At 39.0% G+C, this 18683-nt stretch overlaps 1 protein-coding gene across 3 annotated transcripts in view; it reads right to left on the minus strand.

Moving 5' to 3' along the window:
* LNX1 (ligand of numb-protein X 1) overlaps positions 1–18683 on the minus strand; it is a 152544-nt gene that overhangs the window by 2612 nt on the left and 131249 nt on the right. For all 3 annotated transcript variants that reach the window (XM_072620774.1, XM_072620775.1, XM_072620776.1), the window contains 3 exons: positions 17886–18020; positions 9794–9971; positions 6634–6862 (listed from right to left, as the gene is read on the minus strand). In XM_072620774.1, coding sequence (XP_072476875.1) covers positions 6634–6862; positions 9794–9971; positions 17886–18020 — 542 coding nt within the window. The remainder of the gene's footprint in view (positions 1–6633; positions 6863–9793; positions 9972–17885; positions 18021–18683) is intronic.

An 18683-nucleotide genomic window follows, 5' to 3' on the forward strand; every position in this document is an offset into this window, starting at 1 on the left:
TTAGGTAGAGGAGGGCTAGGAAAAGACCATGCTTTAACAGTTAGGGTGACTGGTAAGGGAACAATTTCAGGCAAGTTATGGGATTGGAATTAAATGGAAATCGATTGAAAATGGAATCAGTAGTGAGAAAATGAAGGAAGTTAGTCCTTTTCCTGGGAGTTAGGTTGTGAAATGGACTGGGGAACCATTTTCCAGTCTCCTCCTATACGTATATATGATTCTGTCTCTACAAAGCATTTCCCACCATCCCCATCCCTTACCCTCCAGACCACTTCTAGCATAGGCCCTCAACACTTCTGAACTCAACTGGGGAAATGACCTTCTAATTGTTCCCTTTGATTCAAGTCTTTTCCCCCTCTCTAATCAATCCTCCACACAGCTGCCTAAGTAATCTTTCTAAGGCATAGATCTTCATTTCCTAGAGTATAAAGCAGCTTGAGAGTATAGCAGGGCCAAATGAAGGTTTTTGAAGGATGGGGGAGACATTTTATCTTAATACCCACTGGCTTCTGGAGCAGCATGTTCCTGTTAACAGACTAAATACAGAAATTGTTGCTCTTAAGAAAGTCTACATACTGGCAGCTAATGTTACTGTGCCTATCTTATCAGGGCAGAAAGTCTGTTGGAATTAGCATATCATCATAAATTTTACAATATTGGTAAGATTTGTATATTAATTACCACTGCTGTTCATTGCTTTTACAATTCAATCTCTACTCTAAATGTTTCTCAGATAAAATGAGATTTGAAATAAAATGAAAGCTTTTTGATTAATCATATTTAAAAAGTTTTAAGTCTCATATTTAAATTAGTTTATTATACATCCAGGTTTTCAATATAACTAATCACTTAGGACACTGCCAATTTTGTTGTTTTTTCAAAATATATAATCCAGGCACTCAGCAAAAACAGGGCAGCTTAAAAGCATGAATTTCAATAAACAAGAATCCATATCCTATTTTTGATGTAAAATAATATTCTCTTGCTTTATTTCACAGCAGGACTTTATGGTAGTGGTAGATTCATCCCAGAGGAACTACAAATATTCACCTGCTGCTAGGATGTTAGATACCATGTTTACACAACAGTTCACTGGCTGCTAATGTTAAAAACAGACAATTTGGGGATTTTCTCCAGAACCAAAGAATATTACTTTCCCATCTGGGTGGTTGTACACCAAATTACTTTGGGGGAGGAGTTGGAGAATTTGGTCAATACTTAACCAAGGTCACAGTCAACTGTCAGTCTTAGCTAAGTGTTAATGTATCGTTTTTTAAATTGGTTTGCATACGAACTAGTATTTCAATATCTGCTTTCATAATAATAGTCTTGTCATTTAGTATCTCCCAAGTCCTACGCCATTTTTGGCATGTGCCAAATACTTGGCTTAATAGGGTTAGTGGCTGAAAATACAAATACAGAAGAAAAAAATTCAATAACACTTTTAAAAAAAAAATCTTTCCTTTTTTTTTTTTTGGTGTTGCTACCTACCATGTACCAGAAATTCAAGTCTTGTAAAATTAAGTTTCCATGACCCATTTTGATTTAGGAGACAAAATCCTTCCTAGCTAGAGAATGGGATCCAAGATTCAGAGCTGGAAGAGACCTTGGGGGAACCTTTTGATTTTACAAATGAAGAAACTGAATCCCAAAGAGGTAAGTGACTTCACCAGCATCACATAGCAAATCTAAAGGGCTGGGATTTGAAACCACTGTGCACACTTTGAAGCAATAGGTAAATACCAACTACTATTATTTTAAAAAGATGACAAAAGTCAATTCACTGTGCTGGCTGATCAGGTGAATCAAAAATAATGTTTTTTCCTGAATGTTTTTCATTGATGTTCGGTGTAAATCTGCCATTTGAAGTGACGTCTTCAAGTCGCAGCAATTAAATTTGCACAATCTTAAGGATCTCAATCCTCATATACAAACTACTGTTCTTTATATATTTAAATCAAGATCGCGTCCTAGAAATTTTAAAAAGGGACCATCTGGAATCCTCTATAGCAGTTCTTTTAAGTAGGTCCGTGCTGTGGTCTGCAAAAATGCATTATCAATGAAGAGCCTATCTGTTCATTGTCAATTGCATAGTTTTCATCTTCCCACTAACTTAGGTGTATTCATTTCTGGGGTACAATCTTATAATTTATATATTGTACATCAACTGAACCTGCCATTCATTCCCTACTACACTTAGTTATCTTTTGAAATTTGATTCCCTATTGTAAACAAGTACAGAGTTCAGCACAACTAGTAGGTGCCTGTGATACACAATAAGTTATGAAGCCACTAAGGGGTGGATGGACGCACAAAAAATTGTTAAATATTTCTCCTGTTTTCTTGAGAGAGAGAGAGAGTGTGTGTGTGTGTGTGTGTGTGTGTGTGTACGTACACTGTGTTCAGTTAAAGTTGTATAATTACTATTAAAAGATAGAGACATGGTACATTTGTTTAATAATGTTAAAAAAATAAGAACATGGCAGATTCTCTACACTTGGAAGCAAATTAAGCAAGAGTATTGTTACACACGAGTGAGACTCAGGGATTTAAGTAATATTTGGACATAAGACAAAGTCTAGGAAAAGATCTTTGATTCATACAATTTAGTAGATAGTATACATGGCCCATAGAGGTTCTTAAGTACCTGAACAAAAAGGAAAATGTCTGCAGGCTAAAATCTAGCCTTTGAACATCTTTAATGCAGGGACTAATTCATGAATCAACATATAACACAAACCCTAATTTACAGGCTGATCATTTAAAACTGCAAAAAAAAAAGACCAAGTATCTCATCAAAACTCCTCGTTTTGCAGATTAGAAAACCCTTTCAAGAAACTGAAGTACTTGTTTGAAATCACCTGGTTAGTAAGTATTAAGAGTTAAAGAATCCAGGTTTTAAAATCTAGTAGCACTGAAAAATCTGAACGTACCCAATTCAGGCAATGATAATAAAAACTTGGTGGTAAAAATACCACCCAAGTATAGCATAAGATCAGGAACTTAGAGTTGGAAGGAATCCAAAAGGTCATATAATCCCAACTCCTTCAGTTTACAGATAAGGGAACAGATCTAGAGATGTTATTTTCCCAAATTCCCACAGCTAGGAAATAGATGGAGGATTTGAACCCATGCCCTTAAAACCCATGCCTCTTTCTACCAGACCTCACAGAAGAAGCGCTAATCTTCACCACAAATAATGCAATCTCCTGGAATAATAGTTTTTCCTGGTTTCTAATAGAAAGCTGGGAAGAAGTAGAGACATGTTATCACTAATTTAAGCTGAAATTTGCCATGAATTTAATGCCTGGTAATGTGCCACATGGGGTGGGAATGTGGTCACAGTAATCACACAAGCATCATGGGACCAAAGACATGAAAAATAAAAGTGCTCAGTGATTGACTGCTAGTGGGGAGGGTTTTTGCGTAAGTGAGAATCTTTTCTGCTGTTCCCACTTTTTTTGTGATTTGCAATGACATCAATCTTTATGAATTCTCCATGAAAAGAATGCCTACATTCCACAGGCAGGAGCTGAATATTAGACATGCCCTACTGTGCCATATCCTGGAGAAAATAGGATAGCTTAAAACCGCATTTTGTTTTACTCTTTTAATTTAAGCATGGGGTTGGAGGAGTGGGGTGGCAAGGGAGGAGGGCTTTCTACATGGCAGAAAAAGGTAAAAATTAACCTGGAACTTTAGGAGCAACATTTCTTTTTCCCAATTCTTTTACAATCTGTGGGATAGTTTGGGCAAGCCACAACTCCCCTTCTATGTACTTAGTCATAATTGGATAGGGGGAGTGTTTGTGGTTTCCCCCGCAAAATACAGGTAAAAACTGACTTGATAGTGCACACACTTGAAAAAATAATCATGATCCAATATGTCCAAAACTTTTGAAATTATCTCTATAATGCAATGACTGCAAATTCATTTCGGTGAAATGTGTAATTTGACGTTTTGTAGGACATTTGGTTTGTTTCCAATCCATTAAATGCTTTGCTTCTTTGTGGTCCAAGGGGGAGCCCTGGTGGCTAGTCAAAGCAGTAGGAGCCAGGGTTTGAAGATCCTTTTCATCCTCTGAGACTTAGTGGGCCACCTTAAATAGCCTCATGTTGTTAAATGGACTGGGACTAGAGGCCATAGCAGGTGTGCAATAAAGAGAAAGACCACCCCTGACCTCGCAGCTCCTGGATCTCTCTCCTGGCTCAGAGTCCCCATTTAATTCAGAATGCAGGTTCCAAGTCAGGCCTTGCTTTTTCCCTTGATAACTCCTTGTTCTCTTCTGTTCCTTACTATTATCTTAGATGTGACTGGAATTGTTCCTGTGTTTGTGTTAGCTGGAATCCTCCCTTACTGAAGTCACTGAGTCACTCTTTGTTACTTAAAAAAAACTCCTTCCCACAAAATGTTACTATTCAGATCGAGCAAAGCATCTCAGTGGTGCTACAAATAAAGAAGCTGTGTCTAAAGTCGACACTTTATTATGCCACTAACATCCATCACACGCCATGAACAATAATGTATGAATTTTGCTTAGATCTCACTCCCAGAATTTGCTCCTGGACCCCATGACATTATTGAGTAGCTCAATTCACACTCTTAAAGTGCTTCGTAACACCAAATCTATGATGAGTTCAGAATGGGAGAGATACCTGAGTTTTTCTAGGAGTGTTAGGAAAGCTGTTATTAAAGGAAAAAAAAATTTTATAAGGAAACCTTTGCCCCAAACACATAAGAATCCCAGGATAGGAAAAGGTTAAATTCTTAAGGAAGAAAGGAAATGATTTAATGTGTATCAATGCGACATATGTCCTGATGAGAGAATTAGTTGAAGGACTTCCAGATGCTGAGTATGGGCCCTCAAGAGCTAGCAGAATAAAGGTCGTAAGCATTCACTGAGTCAGCTCCAATTAAATGGCATCTGATAACCTGTATGACTAAGTGACGTCTGAAGCTTGTGGAGTCTAGCCTAGCATACAATCGAGCATTAATAAGGCTGAGACACGGCTCTGTCTATTGTCCATTAGAAGTGACTTTTACTCATTCTACCCATTGCCTGAGCCTCAATATGAGAGGATGAGCAACCCACTGGATCAGCATACTAATGCCCCAGCTTCATGCACACTTGGGCCCTTTTTGTGTGAATTCAGTTGCAGCTGGGGAAGTAATTACAATGAATTTCCTGTTTCTAAACCTGATGATATGTGGTGTAATTTTTCTTCATTGGAGGGTAAGAAGGCTGGCTTGGTGGCATTAGGGGAAATAGGCCTGGCTGATCATAACAAAAGTCTAAAGAAAGACTTGAAGTCCTGGATCTAAATGGAGGAGAGATTTCTTTTTAAAAATATTTTGCCCTTTTTGTGACTGCTTAAGGCTCTCACAGCTAATCAGAATGTCTTTCACAAAGGGTTGTAGAGTAGCCTAAAACTCTTCCACTTGAGCAGTCAAGATAGGTACCTAGAGATATCCCCTTGTAATGGGGCCAAAAGTGTAATGAATTCATGTCCACATCAAGGAAAGACTGGTTTCTGGAGTCCCCCAGGGACTCCATACTAGCTGAAACAGCAAAAGTTAAAGACAAGAATGCTCAATCTCCAAGTGAAAAGCAAAGTGTTTCATCCAGGGAGGGAATTGGATCCTGGCACTCCCCAAGTGGGGATGCAGCAATGAAGATGGAAGATTTCCTAAGAATGCCAAGGCAACTGAAAACCGGTGATTTGTTGACCAGGAACACTTCCAGGACTTCAGGACACTCCCTCACTCTTTCCTTATAGGGCACTCAGGAAAAGCTCATGTTTCTCTCACCAAAGAGATAGGCTACATTGTTCCCTCAGCCAAAAGAAAGGTAAAACACAAAGGATGGTGAGGTGAAAATCTTGTCATTTGATTTCAAAAAAGGAAGGGAAGAGAAGTTTACATCTGCTATTCCAAGTCAGGGAGACCTGAGTTCAAATCCTCCCTCTAACATCCTGGCCTTGTGACCTTCCCAAGTCAGCATTGTACTAAATGCTAAGAGCCCTTCCATTTCTAAATCCTATTATTACCAGGAAAAAACTCCCAATTTCAACTTTTCTTGGCTTAATTTCCATAGGCAGATCTCAGTTTGGTAGAGCTGCTCAGACACCTTTCTTCCTGGGGAATATGTGTACAAGAAAATTAAATGTCACACTCTGTAGGTCTAATTACATTTTGCCAAAATTACAATTCAGCTGCTTCCTGGGTTTTACAAATGAACTTTTCAGTTGCAGAAGGTGAAGAGTTGAAAAAACCAAGTAGTTCAGCTCCAGCTGATGTCGGGCTAATTCAGCATGCCAGGAGAGCTGCACAGGGTAAGGTGGAGGATAGAAAACACCAACCTGGCACTAACTCTCCGGTCCTCTCCATGCCCTCCTTCATTTTAAAGGATAGGTCACAGGCACAAGCCTTTTAACTACAAATTAATATCACCCCTTTCTGCATGTTCAGACCCAAAGGGGAAGACAGAAGTAGTTGAAAAAAAAAAGTCCCACCAGCAAGCCTGGTTCCAATTAAGATGTGAATATAATGAATGAGCCTGGGTAATGTGAAAGAGTTGTCTAAGAAGCATAAATCTTTGTCCGCACTCCTCTAGCAGGATATTCATAGACTTACCGCGGCAGCTCCAACCACATGACCCAGGCTGGGGACCATTCGCTGGGCTGGACTGGGCTCTGGCTGGACTCCAGGGCCAGCCCGCTGCCGCCATTCTCCAGGGACTCACATTCTCGCAGTTCCAGGGCTTTGAGCACCACAGCTGAGGAGGTGTTCTTCAATAGGGCGACTGCTTCCCCACGGCTGGCCCCTGTCAGGTCAATCCCGTTTACATTCAGCAAAATGTCACCTAATGGCCAAAGAGCATAAACTGTCTGTAAAGTGGTGAACACTGGTCGCTTTTGTTTAACACAGGGGAAGATGGGGGTGGGGGTGGGGGTCTGGGATTCTGCAGCCCTTGTGTTTGGCTCATGACTGGATCCACACATCTTCAGAAAGAAGAGATTTAAACCTTCACCTAGGAATCTAGGTCGGTTTACATTGTTCACCCCCTTAAATGCAGCAGTCATTTTGGGGACCTCACTTAAAAATTAGACCTGCTGCCATGAATCTACTTAAATCTTTTTTCCCTCTGCTTTCTCTCTTATTTTCCCTCTCCTCTCAATAGGGAGGGAAAAGCAGAAGTTGAAATCACAAAATCATCAACAAACCTTCCTACTATTAGACAGAAAACCTGAAACTATGTATGGTTAAAAATGGAGGATCGCCTTGGACCATTGTTCTGTCTCTGCCAACGTAGAGATGAAGGAATGTAGCTAAGGAACAGGTCCACCCCAGCATTAAATGACTAATGTCCATGCTAGCACATAGTAGGAACTTAAGAACTGCTTCCTGTTTGTTCCACCTACCTATCTACCTCTTGGGCAACTTGTCTCCCCCTCCATTATCAGGAATTTGCTGAGAAGAGAGAGGATGATCTGACTGGTTTAGAGATCAGAGGAACTTTACAGGTCATTTAGTCTAGGCCCTTCATTTTATAGGTGAGGAAACTGAAGCAGAGAAAGATGAAATTACTTGCCCAAGGTCACAAGGTTAGGAGATGGCAGTCAGTATTTAAACTCGAGTCCTTTGGCTCCCACCAAAACCACCATCATTTCCACAATAGACCACTCAGTCTCTCTTCTCTTCTTTGAGATTTAGCCCTATCTATCACAGAGAAACTCAAACAATAGAGGAGGCAAGAGATATGTGGAGGGGAGGCAGAGCACCCGTAGCTTCAATGAAGCACCAACAAGCAGCTGTGGTACCAGGAAAACACCTATGCTGAGCAGTTCATGAGCTAGCTGATCGCTGGCTGAAGTCCTGCTTCCCCTCAGAGGGAGGAGAGAGTTCATGTTCTCCTCATGTGGGGAAGAATGCTGAACAAACTGGGACACCCAAATACAATGGAATCTCAATGAGCCACATCAAAGACTAGGGGGCATTCAGAGAAACACAGAGAAGCTGCAGAGTTAAGTAAGCAGACATGTACACGATGGTAAACATGTATAACCTAAAATAGTAAAAGGCAAAATCTGATTAATTTTTAACGACCCATTTCAACCTCAGGTATTAGAGATGTAATGATGGATTCCACTTTTCTCCTGTCATTAGAGGGGTGGAGAACGACCGATAAAGAATGTAGTATGAATGATCAGATACAGTACGATTTAGTTAATTTTGCTTAATTTTTTTCTTTAATGGCAGGGAGAGTTTAATCCAAATCCTACGAGTCTGTCATCTGCCCATGGTGCCACAGCTAAGAAGTATGAAAACTTGAACCTAGGACTTTTGACTCCAAACTCAGTGCTCTTTCCTCATATTATACTGCCTAATCAGTTAGGCAAACGATTATATTTCATTATTGGAGCATCTAGGTGGCACAGGGGATAGAGTACTGGGACTGAACTCAGGAAGACCTGAATTCAAAGCCATCCTCTGACATTTCTTAACTGTGTGACACAGGGCAAGTCATTTGATCTCTGCCTCAATTTCCTCATCTATAAAATGGGAGTAATAATAGCACCCAGGGTTGATTTGAGGACCACATGAGATAATAATTACAAGGCACTTAGTACAGTGCCTGGCACATCATAAGTGTTACATAAATGTTAGCTACTATTGCTATTGAAATACTAGGCATCTACTAGGTGCTAAGTGGATAGAGCAGTGGAGCTGGAGTCAGGGAGACTTCTTCAGATCTGGCCACCAATACTTAATAACTGTGTGGCCTTAGGCAAGTCACTTAATTTTTTTTTTTTTGGATCACTTTCCTCAACTTTAAAATGACAATAATAATAGCACCTACTTTCCAGGGTTGTTGTGAAGAACAAATGAAATAATATTTGTAAAGTGATTAGCACACTGCCTGGCATATAGTAGGTACCTCCGTAAATGTTAGCTGCTGATAGGTTGTTGTGGCTCTCATTACTATCACCACCACCACCACCACCACTGCGGCCACAGTCGCTGCTGCTACTACTACTACCACTATCACTTCTATGCAATTTCCACTGATGACCAAACCATTCAATTTAACCAAAACGACATAGTGTTAATTTTTATAGCTTCTATTGATTCTTGAATCTGTAAGGGTCTAGAAAAGGAAATCAGAACCTTGTAAGAGCAAAAGAATGGCATTCTTTGCACATAACTTTGGGCAGGGAACATGTGGAGTAGGGAGTGGGGAAGCTTGATTAGCCTGTTAGATCAACTGAATTAATCTGGTGACAGTTTACACAAGCAAATAGCTCTTATGTTCCTATCAATTCTTCTAGAAAGGTAGTAACGTATAGCAGAAACCTGATGACTACTATCTGTGTATGTCACTTAACGTTTCTGATCCTCAGTCTCCTCATCTATAACATGGCATAACTGATACTGGTAACAATACCTTTGTCCCAGGGATGTTGTGAGAATCAAAAGAACTTACCTTCCATAATGCAGTAGTGTCCAACTTAAATAGAAAAAGGGGCCAATAATCCATACATAAGGATCCCTGTGGGCTACGTAGTGACTTAGTTTTAAAATATACTGCTATGTATGCTTTATTATATTTTTATTTATTTTGCTAAATATTTTCTAATTATATTGTAATCTGGTGCACGCAAAGGGAAGTGTTTGACACCTCTGCTGTACCATACAGATATTAGCTATGACAAAGTCTGCATGATCTAGGTAATTGTCTAATCTTAAAGTGATAATGCCTGACTTCTATTTCCTCAGTCCCTTTAGTTTTTACCTGTTTTTATTCGTCCATCTCTGTTGATGACTCCTCCAGGCTCAACGCTGGTGACGTAGATGGGCAAATCCCACTCTCTGTGGGATGCTCCCCCTGCAACGGTCATGCCCAGCGATTCCGTGTAGTCTTTGCGAACGTTTACCACCTTCTCATGACAGGTGACAGAATGGAGGTTAGTCTGGGAAGAATAAATGGTAAAAGCAAGTAAAACAAGCATGGGTCACGTGTTTATAAGCATTACTATGTTTTCTGAGTCATCATTATTAAAACTGCCCCAAAAGTATATTGGTATGGTACTTGACATAGAAATGTAGTATGACTGAAAGAGCACTGAGCTCTGCCACTGAAGGCACTTGATTTTTCTGACCTTGTTTCATTATCTGCAAAATGGGAATAGTTCATTAGTACTTCATAAAGTCTTTGGAAGAATGAAAGTATGTAATGTATTTAATGAGCTTAAATTGCATCACATAAATTGTGTTATAAAATTTGTGTTTCTTATTGCTTATGAATAAAGTGAAGGAAGAACCAGGAGAACATTATATACAGTAACAGCCACAGTGTGTGAGGACTGTTTCTGATAGACTTAACCTTTCACAACAATGCAAGGACCTAAAACATTCCCAAAGGACTCGATGTAAAATGCCATCCACATCAGGAGAAAGAACTATAAAGTCAGAATGCAGAATGAAGCAGTTTTCTCTTGTGTTATGTTTTGTTTCGTTTTGGTTTTTCTCATGGTTTCTCTCATTTGTTTTAATTCTTCTATGCAACATGACTAATGTGAAAATGTGTTTAATAAAAATGTATATGTAGAACCCATATAAGATTGCATGTTGTCTTGGGGAGGGTGGGGAGAGTGAGCAGAAAATCTAAAACTTATGGAAGTGATTGTTGAAAACTGAAAACAAATAAATTAATTAAATAAAATTAAAAAAAGAAAGTTGCAAAAAAATAAAGTGAAGGAAATAGACTAGATAGTCTCTTTTTTTAATTTAATATTTTCCAAATTCTCTCCCTCTGTCCCTCCGTCCCATTGATAAAGCAAGCAATTTGATATAGGTCATACATGTGCAGTCATATAAAACATATTTCCATGTTGGACTTATCTCTAAAGTCTCTTCTAGCTTTATGAACCTAAGATGTATAAATTCCCAGACCAGCAAACATCTTAGAATGACAGTAGTGCTGTTAAAATAATTAATATATACTAACAGGTAATGAAATAAGCAATTATATTTAATAAATAATATCCCTCTCTTTTAGGCTTCTTTCACCAAGGAGTTCAATGATATGGTCTGTCTCATCAATTTTCACAAATCCCTTAAGTAGGAAAGGTTCTTCTAATCCTTGGAGAAACGAAAAAGAAGCAAAAGAGGTTGATTGGTTTCTTTGTCAGGGATGTGCCTTCCATTAACTTTTAAAAATTTAAAGCTTCTCAGAATTACAGAGAGGAAAGACAATTTTCCTAATTATTTAGGCTGACTCAGAGGGAAATTTTTCCATTTGAAAAAAAGGACCAAGGAAAATGGTGGGAGGAACTGACCAGACTCCCTTGGCCAAAGATCAGAGCACAAAATGAACCCAGAGCTATGAATTTCTCAGATGATTCATTTATCACTTAGAGTAAGTGAATCAACATTTAGAAAAGTTTTTACCCCCAGCAAATTGGTAGGCTGCTGTTTTAACCCAATCTCCCCAAATCAACACATTTTTATTAAGTCAGTCATTGTTCCTAGCTTACTTAATGCAGATGGCTAGCTCCTGGATACTCTGCAAGAACATTGTTACAGACATTCTAATATCAACCCCATTATTATTTCAGTTCTCCAGATAGATACATGTATATACCTACCATCCCAGATACTCCAGCAAAACTGGGAAAGGTGAGAATCTGGCTAAGATTTCAGGATGGGAACAGTGAACTTGAGAAGAAAGACCTGGACTCAAATCCAGGCTTTGCTACCTGCTACCTGTGTGATCTTGTTAAGTCATGAAACCTCTCTGGGCTTTAGTTTCCTCATGCTTAAGATGAGGAAGTTGGATTAATTCAGTTCACAATCATCTACTAAGTTTAGACTGCTAGACATCTCTTCCTGGAAGTTTTGTTGGTATATCAAACTAATTACATTCAAATGGAGCTTAGATTTCTCCCAAAGCCTGTAAGTTTCCTCCAAACTCCTTTATTTACATTAAGAGCACTAGGTACCCAGGTACCCAGGTTTGCCACCTTGGCGTGTGCCACCTTTGACTCTTCTTTCTCCTTCACACTCATCTCCAATTAGTTGTCAGCGTCTTGTTGATTCTACTTCCACAAAATCTCTTGTATCTCTTCCTTCTCACCAACCACACAATTATTACCCTGGCTTATGCCTTCACTAGCTCTCACTTGAGCAATGACAACACCTTCCTGACTGGTCACTCTGTCTCTAAACTATCTGCTGCACAACTGTCAAACTGATATTCTTAAGGTTCAAGTCAGACTATATCTCTCCTCTATTCAAGAAATGTCAGTGGTTCCCCATTGCTTCTAGGACAAACAGTTTTGGTCAGACTTGAAATGCCTCTATTCCACACTTATTTCAGATTCTTTGCTCTGTACTCAGAACTACATTCCAGTTCATCTGACCTACTTGTGGTTCCCTTTACAATATCCCATCTCCTTCCTCTTTGCCTTTGACAGGCTGGCCTCTATAGCTGGAATTCACATCCTCTCTACCCCTGCCTCACATAATTCCTAGCTTCCTTCAAAATTTTCAGTGCAGTTGTCACCTCACATGGGATAAAAAGGTCATAAGGCTACATCCAATGAGCTCTTCTTCAAAGGTAGAAGACAGAGTCAACCATTTCTAAGGCACTGTTTAATGCATTTTGATACACTTTTTAAAAATATTTTTCTCTATTACACATAAACAAGAAAAATTTTTGTAATATTTTCATATACTTTTATCAATAAATGTCCTTTTGTAATCAACTTGGAGACCTTGGCAGTGACTATATTTCAGGTTTCTTTTTAGGTGAAAGAAAGGTAAGTATTTACAAGAAATGGTTGCAGCTTCAATATCCTGCCTAGGTCACCTAAAGCTTGGTTCATAAACACATCTACAAGAGATAATTTTCTTTCTAAGCAGGATGGTTATGACCATACGTGGAGCACAGTGACCATTTAGAATGCCTGAAATGGAAATTAGACAAGTTCTAAAAAAGGATCCAACATTTAGGTACCAAAACTGATTCGGCTGCTTTTGGAAAAACCCAATGGGCTGTTGTTTACTGTTGCCCACAGCGAGCTTTCAGCATAAAACACTAAACCAACTGGCTGACTGATGTAAATGTAGCTCTGCTCAAGGCAACAAGGTATGGATTAGACCAACATTTTCCAAATTAATTTCAGTTACACACTTTGAGCCTTAAGATGTATTGCCAAAAATTCATCGATCTTGATTTGGGAGAGCAGAAAACCTCAGGAACAGAGGGAAGGGCAGAAAAAATTTTAAGTATGTTAAAGAAAATGAAATACATCTCATGTGTGTTTTTGACACACGTATAACTTCTTATTTAACATTTTAGCAGGAAAAAATATTGTTAGCATTATTTTTTCTCTCTCAGAGCCCCTAAATATGTACCAGGTTGATGTTCATAACCTCAGCTGGTCCCTTGTTGTTTTTTGAGAATTCCACTCTTATTCACTCCTGATCTTATTTCTCCATAGCATCTATTTCAGGCTTTTCTTGTCCCCTCTCCATACCACAATAACTCTACTTCCCCACCCCCAACCATTACACCTCCTACTTCACTGAGAAAGCTGAATCTATCAGACTATCAACTTTAAATTCCCTCCTCACTCTGCTCTTCAGAATTTCTCAGCATGACGACCCATTCTATTTTCCTTCCTTCTGGTTGCAGAAGACAAATCCTTATATCTCACTATATCTTGATCCCCCCCTTCCCTCCCACTACTATTGCTTTCGTAGTTATCCCTTTTCCCTCTTTTGCATCTTCAATATCTCACCTTGCTCTGACTAGGCTTACATCTTTCCAATCCTAAGGGGAAAAAAAAAGCCTTTCCTGGGTCTCTTCCTCCCATCCAGCTGCCATCCTGTCTTCTCCACCTTCACTGCTAAACTTCTTGAAAAAGTTGTCTAGAGTAGAGGCATTCCTCAGTATTCACTCTCTAGTCAGCCCTTTGCAATATATTACCTGCCACCCTACCACTTAGTTCAAACTATTCTCAGGTCACGAATGACCAAACCCAATGTTCTCTCTAGACATCACAATCCTTGACCTTTCAAGCATTTGATATTATTGATAAGTCCCTTCTACTGTATCCTTTCTTCTCCCTTGTTTCAGATACATCAAATAGTCCTAATTCTCCACCCACCACTCTGTTCTACAACCATCTTCTTCCTGATCTCTGGACGGAGAGATTTCCCATGGTTCTATCCATGACCTTCTCTCTCTACATGCTTTCCTTTGACAAGCTCATTCTCCTCCATGACGACAACTCCTACTATTATGTAAAAGACTCCCAAGCTATATCTTCAACCTTGATCTCTCTTCTGAACTCTGGATTCCTATCTCCAATTGCATATAGGGCTTCTCTCCCTGGAAGTACCAATAGTGATTCAAAGTAAACAAACAAGTTAAAAACTGGCCTTATCTTTTTTTCTCCTTAAACATAATCTTCCTTCTGATTTTATTGTTTCTCTAGCACAAGCTTTTATTTGCTCTCCCATATTAAAAACTTTGAAATTATCAAAATTTAATTATTTTCCAAATCCTGTTGCTTCTCTCTCCTTTTACTAGATATCTTTCTTGATATTTGCCTGAATCTCCAAACAGGTTTTCCTGACTCTACTTTCTCCCTTGGAAATAATCCAACATTTTGTTTTGTAATAACTGCCTAGTAGTTATGAAATAGGGTGCATGATGGATTTCTGGTTTTACTGTTTGCAAGCAGAGTGGCATAATTATTATTATTAATTAGGGATCAATGTAGATTATGCAAGGAAAACGCTGAAGATTGTAATTATTTTTATTTTGATTACTTTGGGATTAATGTGGATTATGCAAGAAAACAGTGAAGATTGTACAATACGTTACTGCAGCCTACAAAAATTTTTGGACCTGCCAAACACCTACCAAGACATGACCTGGTAGCTATAATTATACACCTCACTATCTTTCATGGACTGACAGATGACAAATTTCCATACTACAAATACAGATCTCGAGAACTAAATAAAAAAAAATCTAAATAACAGATAAAATGTTGTCCACAACCTACCAGAAACAACATTGACTCATTAAAAATTAAGAAAAGTGGTTTGAATAGAAATCACTATCCTAAATATTCATAATCTCCAAATCACATGGAATAAAAAGCTTTCAAAATGTAGATGGGGAATTGGAGGAGGTACATATCACCCCCACAGTCTTACCTGCTCTTTGAATTGTACTAAGGATCCTTTCAGTGAACTTCAAAAGATAATCATATGCTAATCCATTTTTTTTTTCAGCTAAAAAAGCATTGCTCTTTGTGTAGTGGCAAAGAATTGGAAATTGAGAGGATGCCCATCAATTGGAAAATGGCTGAACAAACTGTGATATGTAAATGTGAAGGAATGCTACCGTGCTCTAAGAAACAATGAAAGGGATAGTTTCGGAAAAGCCTGCGAAAATGTGTGTCAACTGATGCAAAAAGAAGTGAGCAGAACCAGGAGAACAATATACAAGTAACAACAACATTGTAAAGTTAATCAGCTTTGGAAGACTTGCTAAGTGTGATCACACAACGACTCACCACAGTTCTAAAAGTTTCACAATGAAACATGCTATCCACCTAGACAATTGATCGACTCACAGCACAGATTGAACCATATTTTTTTCTCATTCTTTCTTTTTCTTGTTTTTTTCCCCCTTGGGGAGAGAACATGGCTAATGTAAAAGTTTGTTTTGCAAGACAATAAATATTTGAAATAGGTTTTGTTTTTCTTGACTTCTCATTAGGTGGGGAAGGGGGTAAAAGGAGAGAGAATTTGTAACTAAAAGAAATAGAATAAAAAATTCTGCATTTCAAAAACCTTCTAAAATTATTTTGTCTACCTATGCAAAAATACATAGAGTATACTGATTATAAAGGAATATTATCGGGATAGTGACACATTCCAGGACTATTTCTATCTCAAGTCCATTGAAAAAGATAAAACTATAATAACTTACATTTGGATAGCACCTTATGGTCTGTGAAAAGCTTAACATATAATAATCTCATTTGAAGCTTACTAGTTATGGCAAGACACTCAATTTTTCTGAGTCTCAGTTTCCTGACCTGTAAAATGGAAATAATAATACCTGTAATACCTATTTCACAGGATCAAATAGGAAAATATATAATGTACCCCAAAAGTCTTAGTGTAGTTTTAAGCTACTGAAGATGTTTACAACGCTTTAGCTGGCAGTGTCTCTCAGTTTATTTCTTCATCCCTCTACTACTTGCTCTCCCTCTTCCTCTCTCCCTTATCAGGGTTTTATGACTTTTCAAGAGACCAATGAATTATCCTTGTACTTTTGCTAGGCCTTTCTTAGTATTTTCAGCCACTGAAGATGATACACTTGCTGAGGTGGATCTCAACACAAACAGAAAATCAAAGCAAGGTGAGGAGGGAGCTGGAAAGGTGAGTGATCAAAGAGTAAGATGCTTCTCGATTCCATTCTGAATATAATTTTCTAACTTTCGCCAAGGAGGGGACTTCATACGTGACTGGTACAGGGAATTCCCCGCTTGGGAAAATGAGAAGTTAAATAAGTGCACCAGAGACTGATATCTTTAAGAAGCAGAGCCTGAACCAAAGTTTTTCTAACTCAAAAGCCAGCTTTCTGTCTGCTATGTAACAAGCTGCCTCTCTTCCGTACCTTCATCTATCTATCTATCCATCCATCCACACACAAACACAAAGACAGACAGACAGATGCACACACGCACAACTTCCATCACCTAAGCTTGTTGAAACCTCACTTTCCCTTGAAGATAACACATCTCTTTGCACCCAGACAAGGCTATTTCCTGTCTCACTCTCACCCCTGACATCCACAGCCAGGCAGTGGGTGGCTCCTTCCTTATTTCTCACTACCCCTTTCAAACCTTCCCTCTACCACTATCACACAGCAATCACTGCTCTTCCTTTAAAACTCCCTCTCATATTTCCAGGTTCTTCTTTTTCTCATTTGTGGACCTCTCGGTCACTCTCCCTCTTCTCCATTCATTCTGCTCAAAGTCACCGCCTTTGTCTCCATCCCTGTCCCTTTCCAGCACTCTTACCTTCTAATTCCTCAGCCTCTATCACCTCTCTCTATAGTCCACCTCAACCTTGCAGGCAGGTAGTCAGGCAACAAACATTTAGTGAGAGTTTACAATGTGCCAGGGACTTTGCAGAGAAGCAGTCACATCTTAGACTCTCCCCTTCAATTCCCAACTCAATTTGCCCCAAGGGGGGGAAATTCCAATTTATGGCTCAACTTTCAGAGGAGGTTCAAATGAGGAAATGGGGGAGGGAGGTGGTTAGTGGAATCACTAGGAAATGACAGTGACATAAAATAGTCACAGACTAAAGTACAAGCTGTACCCATTGAATCACACCTACGCTGGCCCTTAAGAAACAAAGAACAAACAAACATCATGAGTGTCATCGTTATGAAAATCTTCAGCCAGACAGAGAATTTCCCAAACGCAAATCTAGTCAAACTTCTTGCTTTGTTCCACACCCGGTCTAAAAGAATTTGAACTAGGGAACTTTGCACTTGATTGTCAGATAGGAAAGTAGGTTTGTCTATAGTGTCTGAGGACAAGACTCGATCTCATTTTCATCACTCAACTTCCTCTTTTCCTACCCTGGATATAAGGTACTAAATCAATAAAGAACCATGTGATGTTGCTTTTTTTTTTTTTACATTTATAACTTAAAGCCAGCAGAGTCCTTTCTAGGGATGATGACCAGAGGTTATAACTAGAGATTTTAAAATGTTAAGGCAGCAAAACAGCCCCCATTTATGTAGTATCAACAGCTGGGGCGGCTCCAGTCCTTGGACTCACCTTGTGAGCATTCCTCCTCTCACTGTGGTGCAAGGGTGGGCTGCCATTGACGTTCCAGCCTCCCTCCTGCAAGATGTCAGGACCCTGCTGTCGAGTCTGCCGGGACACAACGAAGTGAACTCGTCTTTCGCTGGCCTGTGTGATGAGACACAAATGTAAATCCTGGCTATTAGCTTAAATAAATCCCATACCAAAGGATGGCTTACAGGATTACAGAATGTTAGCATTGGAAAGGACTTTGGAGATCATCCTGGCCCCACTCCTTGATTTCATAGAGGAAGAAACTGAGATCCAGAGAGTTTAAGTGAGTTTCGCCTAAGGTTGCACAACTACTTAGTGGCAAAACCAGAAGTAGAATCCTGTTTTCAACTGCCAACCAGAGTTCTTTCTTCTGAAGAATGTCTCACTAGCATAAGACTCATGTTTGAGAATCTCTCTATTCTTCTAAAGGGTCATCTAAAAAATGTTAGTATTATCAGCATCAATAAATGGAATGTTTTTTAACCTTTGTTCTAAAGAGTTCAGGGTACTTTAACAAATAGTCACATTTTCACTCACTGCCTTAGACAACAATGTTTCAGAGCATCCTACTGAGTGTTATGTACTACACTGTCTCTCTACCAGGAAAAAAAATCTTAAAAAAGGAAGATGAAGAAAAAATGTGGAGAAATAAGAATGAGAAAAAAAATGAGAAATTATCTCGGATCTATCCCTAAAATAATTTAAATTTCTAGTAGGGAATTAAAAATAAGCGCATCTGGAAAATTCAAACAAGTGGAGGTGGAGCCAAGATGGTGG

Source organism: Notamacropus eugenii, chromosome 6 (genome assembly GCF_028372415.1).
Source record: "Notamacropus eugenii isolate mMacEug1 chromosome 6, mMacEug1.pri_v2, whole genome shotgun sequence".
Taxonomy (NCBI): Eukaryota; Metazoa; Chordata; class Mammalia; order Diprotodontia; family Macropodidae; genus Notamacropus; species Notamacropus eugenii.